The following is a 10,366-nucleotide window of genomic DNA, read 5'->3' on the forward strand; positions in this document are numbered from 1 at the left end:
CCTGGGGCAGATTACACCTCTGTCCCCGAGCATGCCTGACCCCAGGCCTAAGACCCAGGAGGAGCTCCGTACACAGTGGCTCAGCTGCATGAATGACCGGCCTCCCTCTGGTAGGACTGAGAGCCCTGAGGCTGCCATGCCCACCCCCATCTCCAGCATGCCCATACAGGAGACACCTGCCGCCTCCCCTCCCCTCCCCTGCCGTCCCCTCGGCCACCAAGGCCTAGACTTCTGCTACGGTTACACTCCCGGGAATGGTGTCTTCTACTTTCTCTGCACCTTTCAAGCTCTGAGGCTTCCACGTAGTTGTGGCATCAAATCCTCGCCACTTGCAGGCTGGGCAGGAGGCCTTCAACCCATTTTACAGAACAGGAAAACTGAAGCAGGACCAGAGAGGCTGAGGCGTGGCTGGAGCCACACACTGCGTTAATGGAGAGAGCTAGGTCTGGACACAGGGCTCCCACTCCAGGTCTGAGTTCCTCCCTGGGGGGCCCCTGCCCTTCCCCCCTCCCGTCTTGCTCCTCTGCCCCCTACCCCTGCCTCCTACCCTCATCTTCCAACCCCAGAGACGCCCAGCTCAGAGCAGCTGCCTTCTGCCACCAGCATCATATTTTTACAAGGGCTGGCTCCCCAGTGGCCCCGTCTTCCTGCCCCAGGCTGGCCGGGAGGGGACTAAGAATAACTCCGCCTGAGCCTCGCAGCAGCTGCTGCTCTCTGGGGGGTGGGCAGAGCTCAGGGTCTGTCAGGGAGCAGCTTCTCTAAGGCGGCAAGAACTTCTGTGGGGGGGACGTGGGCTCCTAGAAGGGAGGTGCTGGGCTGTAAAGAACTCACACTCCTTCAGCCCTGGAGGCTCAGAGCGTGGAGACGGGGTGAGGACCCCTCCTCTCCTGCCCCAGGGGCTTACCAGGTGACCTGCGGTGGAGGCGAGGCCAGGACAGTACAGGTCAGCAGGACTGTGGCGTGCTCCCAGACTGCGTGGGAGCGCAGTGGGATCCAGAACCAGGGCCCCCGGCCGGAACACAGCTCCCTCAGCTCCTTGGCCTCCCGGACCTTCTCCTCCATCTAGAGGCGGGAGGGGATCTGTGACTCCCATGAGCCAGGGGATCACATCTCCCCATCTTTGCTGTCACTGTTCCCCCCTGACACTCAGGCTCTGGAGTCAGACCCGCATGGGCTGGAGGCCTCCTTCTCCCCAGCTGAGCAGTGAGGCGGCATGGAGGACAAGGCACGGGCTTTGGAACAGCTGGCCTGGGGGCAAGGCCAGATTCTGCCGCTTCCTACGTGTGAGACCATAGGCAAGTCCTCAGTCTCCTGATCTGTAAAATGGGTATGATAATAATATTCCCCCACCTTCCTGTGGGGTTGTGGTGAGGATTGAATGAGTTAGCATGTGAAAAATCACGGGCACTGAGAAAGCCCGTGTGAGTGTGACCAATGCTCTCCTGCCCCAGGGAGGGGGCACGGAGGGGGCTTCAGATCCCTGACGTTTGTCAGGAATGGTGTTTCCTGAGGCTCTTCTGGGAAGGTCACTTTACAAGCGCGATCTGGCTTAATCCCCACCTCGGCCCCGAGAGTTGGTGCCACACACATCTGTTTTCCAGATGAGAGAACCGAGGCTCAGGAAGGGTAAGCTGCTTGCCCAAGGTCACACAGCTGGAGGGAGGGGACACCTGCATTTAGACCCTGTCCAAGACCAGGGCCTGGACTCTTTCCCGGATGTCCAGCTGCCTCTTGAGAAGACGGCAGGTGGGGTGGGCGGACTGTGATGGGGTGCAGGTCCCCAGACCCCCTCACCCGCCGCCTCAGCGCCTTCCGGTCGCGTCTCTGGCGCAGCAGCCACTGGGTCCGCAGGAAGGCGATCTCCGTCCTCTCCCAGTCGTTGCCGAAGCCCACTCGCTTCTGCCCTCGCTCCTCCAGCTCCACGACAGAGGTCTGGCGCCTCAGCTGGGACTCCCTGCGTGGCAGAGGCCGGCAGAGGCCGGGGGCCCACGGTTCATGGGGGCCCCCCAGCCAGGGTCGCCCGGCCTCCCCCAAGCCAGCACTGCTAGCTGTACTTCAAGGTTCTTGAGGACAAGAGCAGCTTTTAATCCTCTCTTGCCTCCAAAATACCCGAATGGGCCCTGTTTACAGTTGGTGCATAATAAGTACTATGGATAGAGCTCCCAAGGCCCTTTCACAAATCTTTGTTCCTCTTGTCTTCATGACGACCAAGTGGACAGGAACAGTCCCCCTATTTTACAGGGAGGAACTTGCCTCAAGCTGGCCAGGACCAGGACCCAGGCCTTCTAACCCAGGACACGGCCTCCCGCTGCTCTCTGGTGAAGCCCTGTGGTGGAGTGTGGACCCCCACCCTCTCCCTTGGGGATGGTCCCTCACTACTGCCTGGGGACCCATCCAGAGAGAGGTCTGGGCCCTTGTGCTAGATGTGTAACCTGGGGCAGATTCTGTCAGTCCAGTGTGGGAGCCTAGTAGAGACAGGGGACTGGACAGGATGGCCCTTTCTCAGCCCAGCGCTGTCTGAAAAGGTCACCTGACTTACCAAGATGTCTCTGAGGAGGCGGTCAGAGCCAGGGCTGCTGCCAGGGCGTAGTCTGCCGCGCTGAACTGATACTCTTCCTCACTGCTCCGGGAAAAGGGAGTTAATGGCTCCTGCCGGATTGCCTGGGGATCTGGCCCGGGGGTCCCTGAGATTAAGGCAGCATCGACCTACCCGACCTACCCGTCTCAGGACACTAGCTGGCGGGGCTGTGCCTCCCCCCTCAGACTGGGATCTCTACAAAGCGGGGCTGTGCCTCCCCCCTCAGACTGGGATCTCTACAAAGCGGGGCTGTGCCTCCCCCCTCAGACTGGGATCTCTACAAAGCGGGGCTGTGCCTCCCCCCTCAGACAGGTTCTCCAGAAAGAAGAGTCTCCAGAGGACAGTGTTGTGCCTCTTACCTCAGACTGGCTTACCCAGGAAGCAGGCTATGCCTCCCCGCTCAGACTGGGGGAGGGGGAGAGGGCAGCGGCCGGGGCGGGGGTCCCCAATGATCCCACCTGCTGCGGAAGGTCCGCCTCCGCACTGAGGAACCCATGTGCAGACTGTGCTGCCGCTCCTCCTTGTGCTCCTCCTCCTGGCGGTGTTCCAGCCGGTGGACCTCCACGGCCTGGGGGGGCCGGGGCTCCCCCACATTTCCAGGGCTGTGGGGCAGAGTCATGGCTGCGAGAGCAACAACCTGCCAAACAAGGTGCATGGTCATTCTACCAGGCATCTGCCCATCCCTTCCCCATGGGGTCCTCCCGGCATCCCTGGGAGGTTTGTGGGGTGGGGGTTCTCTCTCCAGGGGGCAGACAGGAGCATGGAGGCCGGGGCGGGGCAGGGACCTGGCCAACGGGACAGAGGCAGGCTTCGCACTCGGAGCCTGGCTAACGCACTCCACAGCTGCGTGAACGCTGCCGCACGTCGGAGCAGCTCTGCCCTCACCTTGCCTGTGCCCTGGGCAAAGCCTTCCCTTCTCCGGGCCTCCGCTTCTCAGGCGATGAGCGACCCAACGCTGGTGTCCGAGGGCTGCTCTGACTCAAGATGGGCGGACGTTCTTACGCCTGCCCATGCCCACGGAGCCCTACCTCTGAGCCTTTGCCTGCTCTGGTTGCTGCTCTGGGGGAAACTTTCCCTCCTTCTGGCCTGCTTAGCCCCACTCAGGCCAAGCCGAGAACGCTCCAGTTAGCTCAATGGTTGGGCGCGAAGACTCTGGGCGTGGTCCCCCTTCTTAGTCCAGCTTACAAGTGTGTGCCCTTGGACGAGACACTGTGACTTAGTTTCCTCATCTGTAAAATGGGTCTACTGGCTTTCCAGGGTGGTTGTCAAGGTTAGAAGAGTGCTTGGAGCATAGGAAGTGCCCTGGAAGTGTTAGACATTAGCATGCTTTTTCTAAGTAACCCCGTCGAAAAACTGTCGGCCACCTAGAATTTTTCCTCCTTTAATCCTTTTTATGCTTTTCTGTCGGCACTCCACAGTCTAGCTCTGATTCAGAAAATGCTTCCTCCTAGGTAATTATTTCATATTTGTACGTCTTCACTCTCCAACAAGATGATAAGTGAATTAAAAGCAACAACAGTGAGTATTTACCTTGTGCCCTCCCCATTATTATTCTATTTTACTGATGAGGAGGAAAAGTGCTTGCCCAAGGTCACCCAGCTGGTTGGGGGTGGGACCATGAGTGGCCCCCGACTCTGAGCTCTCTTGACATCTATGACACATGTCTACTCAAGGCCAGGCCTTGGCTATGGCTGGGCACACAGTGGGCCCCCCCCCATGGCCTTTCTTCTCATAAGGGGATCACAACGGAGCAATCCCCCTTTGTATTCCCGAGGCTCAGGTCTGGGCCACAGGTGGTGCCCAGTCAGGGCTGGATTCAATTGGTGTGGGGGAGCCTCAGGGACCGGGGAGCGAATCCACAGGTATGGAGAGCCAGGCAGCGACAGCGGGAGGCCCAGGAGCGAGCTGGTGTGGGTTGTCACACAAAGTTCCTTCCCCGATCTGGGCCTTGCTGTCACCGCTGGGCTCTGAGGGCCCCTCTGATGCTGAGGCTCCAGGACGCTTGGCAGAATCCCTGGAGGGGCTTCCACAGCTCCTTCAGGTGGGCGTTCTGGGGGGCAGGCCTCTGACCTGGGAGGGTCCTCGCGAGGCTTAGACCCGATGTTGTCCCCGGCCCAACCTCTCTGAAGGTCCTCCTGGCAGCAGTGTGGAACGACTGTGTGCATGTCGTAGTGTGACCTGGGTGTGCACATGGCACCTGAAGGACCGCTGTTCTAAGTCCATACCGTGGGAGAGGGGCCCGCTGGCCTCATCAGAGCACCTCGGCCTGGTGGGCCCGTTGTGGGGTGTCGGGGGCTCAGGGGGCTGCGGGGCAATCATAGAGGGCGTTTGCCCCCACTAGTTCCTGCAAGCGTGCTCCCTTTCAGCGTCGGGATTGCTACCGAGTGTAAGCACCAAAGGCTGCCCCCAAACCTCCTTGGCCTCTCGCAGATGACCTGAGCTGAACGTAAGACGACAGTCACCCCTTGTGCTTCCCATCTGGCCCCTCCTGAGGAACAGCATCTGGTTGCACCCAGAGAATGACTGGCGCGTGCTCATTCTGTGTCTCCTTCCTCACAGTCCCAGAGGAGAGCTCCGGGTACCAGCCTAGATGGGGAGGCCCCCTCCCCCCTGCTTTCCTGGGACACCGTGGCCCTGGCCCCAGCAGCTGAGGAGCGTTCCCTGGCGTCAGCTGCTGGCTCCCTTCCCCGGATGCTCTGTTCCTGATTAGCACCGTGGTGGGGGGGTGGGGGTGGAGGGCGGTGACTGGCACCCATCCCTGACCTCCTGGGCCTCCCGCAACCAGACCCCCCCAGCTTTAGTAGATGAGCCATCAATTCTTTTTAAAGCACTGACTGAGGCTTGGGATTAAGCAGCCATGAGAAGGCAGCGCCATGTGTGCCCGGCGGGGAGGGGTCGGTGGGGTGTGGACCGCAGCGGGACCTGCCCCCCTGCCCTTTCCCCGGGGTACAAGGCCTGGGCCACAGGTCCTGCGGCATGGCCTCCCCTTTCCTCCCAAGCCCCGGTCTGCTTTCCCACCAGGCCCTCTGACGGGCACCCCCAGAGACCAGGGGCAAGGAGGCCTCTCCCCTTCCTCAGGAGGGAAAGAGGAGGGCACAGCTGCTGAGTGACTGGCAGAGCCCGATGGCAGAAGGCTGGGTCCCAGGGGCCGGCCGTGCTCCACCGGCTTCTGAGTCCAGAATTCTGACCCTGCCATGGAGTGGCTGGGGCCACCCCTTCCCTCTCCGGGCCTCGGTTTCCTGCCAGTGAGCCCGGGCTGGACGTGTGCCCTCCTGGCCCTGAGATTCAGGCCTTGACGGCTTCCTCCCTTTCCCTGCCTGCCCGGTGGGCCAAGCAGGCCTCCGCCAGCATTGCTTCAGCTCCGCCGGGCCTGCCAGCTCACCCCGGGCCCTTGCACTTTGCGGGCATCCCCGATCGTCTCTCAAGCGGCTTTCACGTCACAGAGGGCTCAGCGCAGATGACCGATGGCCCCACAGAACAGTGAGGGGGCAAGGGTCGCCAGAATCCCCTCCCATTGTCACTCAGGGGTGCTACCTAAGCACGTGTGTACTTTCTTTTTCCAAATCCCCCAGGCTCCTTTCCCAACACACACACACACACACACACACCATTTCCTAATGGAAAACCGAGGGTCTCACTTTCTGAAGGTGTCCCTCCCCACCCCGATCCCTGGAGGTGACTCACAGAAACAGCTGTGCCCACTTAGATGTCTCTGGGGAGAAGATTCCAGAGGATGAGCGGGACCTTGGTTTCTTCTTGCCCTGGGCTCGGCAGGGACTGGGAGAAGAATGTGATCCTGGAGCTTGCAGGGCCTTAAATATAGCAGCGCTGAGACAGTTGATGACAATGGATGGGAACTATGGGGAGGGGGGGCAGAGAGGAGGGGCTGTCCTGTCAGGCCAGCCTCACTCAGGCGGCAGCAACAGGTGGAGCCGTCCCCGCCCCTACCCCAGCCTCCGCACCCTGTTCCTTCCCTCAGCGTGATCCCTTCTGCCCAATTCTAGACCCCACCCCCACCCCCCACTGAAGTAGAAAGAAGGTAACAGCTCAGGCCTGGTTGTAGCGGAAGCGGATACGGGGTGGCTCTCCGCGCTGCTGGGCTTCTGACGGGTGCCTTGGAGAAGACACCCAGCGTCTCTGATCTGATCCCCCGTGACCAGTGACCTGTGAGACTGAACACTGTGGTGAAGACAGCGGAAGGAATGTGACCTAAAGCGGGTGTCTGGTGCTTGCACAACATCACCGGCCAAGATGGAAAGAGCTTGCTTGCCATGCCAGGCCCTGCGTGTGTAGGGGCCGTGGCCCGGGCAGGACAGCGGGGAGGCTACCTCTTCCTTCACTGGGGGCACTTCTGGGGCTTCCAGAGTGGCCGCCCGGTCTCCGCAGCCTTTGCCACACCCCCTCCGTACCTCAGTTCTTCCCCGCACGGTCAGTCACACCCACCCTTTGCAGGCAGAAGGGCACAGCACCCACGGTGTGGAGGAAGGCTTAGTTTAGGTGGAGAGACAGGCAGTTGCGGGGTGGGGGGGGGGGGTCGATCAGGACGGTGCACCTGAGCCAGGTCTCAGGGTTGAGCAGGTTTGAGGAAGGGGGTGCCAGCGCTGGTCCAGAGAGCACAGCTCCCCTCCCTGGCCTCCTCCTGGGGCCTCAGGGGGCCAGCAACACCGTGCCTGTCACTCTTCCTAGTGCCTCTGGGACAACTCTCAAGAAAGAGGGAGAGAAAGAGAGAGAGAGGGGGGAGGGGGAGAGAGAAAGAGAGAGAGAGGGAGAGAGAAAGAGAGGGAGGGAGAAAGAGAGGGAGGGAGAGGGAAAGAGAAAGAATGCAAGTGAGCTCTTCAGCTAAAATCTTAATCTCCTGCCCTATTTGAAACCCCCTTTCCAAGCTTTCCTGCTTCTCCCCCTTCCTCCCTGGGGGCAGTGTTAAAAGCATCTTTTGGGGAGAACATTTGGTGGCCCTCTTTCATCTTGCATTGAGCCAACCTTGGAAGGGCTTTCCAAGACACACATGTGTACATTCTCCATGAGATGTGAGTGTGGATCTGTCTATACAGCAGGGTGCTGTGGGCTTCCAACCCAGCAGCAGACAGACATTTAAACTGGTCCTGTAACCCCCTTCCCCCCAAGGCAGCCTGGTGGAGGGACCACCACTTACTTGCTGTAGGACCTTGGGTAAGTCACTCCACCATTCTGCCTCTGTTATCTGTACAGTGGGCTCAATGATGCTGGCCTTGCAGTGAGATTGAGACGATTCGATTAGGGAATGTGAAGCCTGCCCCAGATTGCCTGGCCCCCTACAGACACTCGCTAGCTGAGAACTCCACTGGCAACTCCATAGCACGAGAAATGCTGAGAGCCTACCCTCCTGTGTGTGGGATTCCCATTCACCCCAGTGATGCCTTCACTCCTCCCTGGGGCTTTGCCTCGGGGAGCTCCGGACATGCCTTAAAGTGCACACAGCCGACCCGCAGCTCATGAGGCTGAGCAGAGGGGAGACTTGGGACTATACAAACCTCGGTTTAAAATCCCAGCCTCTGGCCTCTGCGCTCACGAATGGAGGGCCTCCTCTCTGGGCCAACTTAGTTTCTTTACTGGTGAGTTGGAGGTAAGTTCTAGAATAGGAAGCTCGCCTGTCTATCTCGTTCACTGTATGCCTAGCCCCGAGAACCGTGCCCGGCATACAACTAGCTCCTTGATATATACTTGTTGAAGAATGAATGAATGAACGAATGAATACCTATCTTGCAGAATGGTTGCTAGATTCAAATGAGGTTAAAATGCATAAACGGTCTGGTACGTTACCCTGCTCATTGAGGCCAGTACCCTCAACATTTCCTTCTTTCTCCCCTTTCCTTCCCTTCTTCACCCTTGTATTGCCTTCCCTGGATGTATGAACATTAGGACCGTTGTTTAAATTCATGTACCCAACACCCTGAACTTCCCCGCCACTGTTTCAGACAGCAGCCTTCCTTTCTCCCTGCTTCTCTCGGCTCCCTCCCTCTGTCCCTCTCCCCACTCAGTTAATTCCGACGACTGTTCGCCTCATACGTACAGGTCAAAATGTGTCTTCCTTATGCCACTTCCTCCTGAGAGTGGGAAAGGGAAATGGGCTCAAGCAGCCCAGGGGCTGAGCGTGGTGGATAGGGTCTCAGGGCCAGGACTCACCAGCCACAGCAGGTGAGGTCGTTCCCACCTTCGCTGATCATTTCTGTCTCACTTTCTGGAATGGAGGGTGGGGACAGCAACAGGGGACCAGGCTTGTCGGTGACACGTGGTCATAGCCTCCTCGTTCAGGCTGATGCTCAGGCCTGGGAGGGGCACAGGGGGATCCAGCCTCTGGGACCCCGGAGGAGCTCCAGTCCCCTGGGCCCTATCCTCTGGGTGGGAACACAGGCAACCCCTGTATGTGCCTGGGGCCAGTGGCTGGGAGGCCAGAGCTCTGTGGACCTTGCAGGTGGAAATACCACCCGAGTGGCCTTGCCCCGCCCCCCCTCCCCCGTCCAGGGGCTGGAATAAGGGTGACTCGTGGGAGGTGATCTGAAGCTATGCACAGGGAAACTGTTGGTGTGAGGACCTTGTTCCCTCCACTTGCCTGAGTGGCACCACCAAAGGTGCTTATTAGAAAGACAGATTCCCCAGGACCCGTGGATTTAGCAGGTCTGGGTGGGGCTGGGGCAGCTGCGTTTTTAATACGTTCCCAGGGGATTCTCAGGATGAGGCAAGTTTAGGAAACCAGCTTGGGCAAGTAACCTCTCTGAGCCACATTTTCTTCCCTTACAAAATAACATCAAGGCAGTTTACCAGGAGGATGAGCGCTCAAGGAAGTCAACTGCCCAGCGCCAAGGCTGAGCTCCTCCCTGTTGCTCCTAGTGCTGCTACCTGGCCACACCTGCTCGTTTACTGCGTTTACTGCGGGGCGGGGCTCTGCAGGGTAGACTCCCGGCCGGTCTAGGTGGGGCCAGGCCATGCAGATTCCTGACGATGGGCGCAGGGCCTAGGACGCTCACGGATGCCAATGCCCAGCTCCAGGGGGCCTCAGACCCTTTGCCTTCTAGCTGCTTCCAGCTCTTCTGCAGGCCTGGGCTGCCTGCTTGGGAGGCTGGAGATGCAGACCTGGGGCCTGCCCCTCAGTGGGGCCAAGGCAGCCTGCGGAGGCTCACGGGGCTCAGAGCCCTTCCTCCCTCTCCTCCGGCACTCAGCCTTCGCTCTCAGAGTCGTGGAGGAATTGGGACATCCGTCTGTCACCCGAGGGGCTTAGTGGGCTTCACAGCCCTTAAAAAAAAATATCTCTGTGACTCCCTGTCCCACTTACCTGGTGAGAACAGGCCGGCTGTTACGTGGTTTTTCATTACTGAAGATAGTCAACCTTTGGCCAAGTTCACCCCAAGTGACAGGAAGCAGCCTTGTTTGCAGTGTGGGGGGCGGGGAATAATCATGGGGGCCACCGTGGCAGCTGTGAGAGAGCGGGCCGAGGTGGTCAGGAGGGTGGTCCACCCCCCTGTTATGGAGGTACTGGGTCTAGACCAGTGACCCTGAAGAGATGTTAAATATTGATGACGAACAGATAAGAACACCACCAGCTGTGCTGTACGGGGGGGGGGGGGGGTGAGGAAGAGGAGGGAAGCGCATCTGGACAGAGACTGGAGGACATCGTATACTCGGGAAGGTCATGCGGAGGCCACAGACTTTGTTCCTGTTTCTCAGAAATGTTCAGAACAGGCTTTGGGACAACAGGGTGACGACAGGTCCTGGCCCCTAAGGACTCCATCGGGGCCCCCTTCCTCACGCCTC

At 59.5% G+C, this 10,366-nt stretch overlaps 1 protein-coding gene across 1 annotated transcript in view; it reads right to left on the reverse strand.

Annotated features, from left to right (window-relative positions):
* MYOM3 (myomesin 3) overlaps window positions 1-10,075 on the reverse strand; it is a 49,323-nt gene extending 39,248 nt beyond the window's left edge. Inside the window, exons 1-7 of the mRNA XM_048221733.2 lie at window positions 9,888-10,075; window positions 7,731-7,805; window positions 6,263-7,269; window positions 3,037-3,215; window positions 2,540-2,620; window positions 1,795-1,954; window positions 905-1,062 (exon numbers count right to left, since the gene is read on the reverse strand). Coding sequence (XP_048077690.1) covers window positions 905-1,062; window positions 1,795-1,954; window positions 2,540-2,620; window positions 3,037-3,197 — 560 coding nt within the window. The 5' untranslated portion in view covers window positions 3,198-3,215; window positions 6,263-7,269; window positions 7,731-7,805; window positions 9,888-10,075. The remainder of the gene's footprint in view (window positions 1-904; window positions 1,063-1,794; window positions 1,955-2,539; window positions 2,621-3,036; window positions 3,216-6,262; window positions 7,270-7,730; window positions 7,806-9,887) is intronic.
* Window positions 10,076-10,366: the final 291 nt, after the last annotated feature.

This window comes from Ursus arctos, unplaced genomic scaffold, assembly GCF_023065955.2.
Source record: "Ursus arctos isolate Adak ecotype North America unplaced genomic scaffold, UrsArc2.0 scaffold_32, whole genome shotgun sequence".
Lineage (NCBI taxonomy): Eukaryota > Metazoa > Chordata > Mammalia > Carnivora > Ursidae > Ursus > Ursus arctos.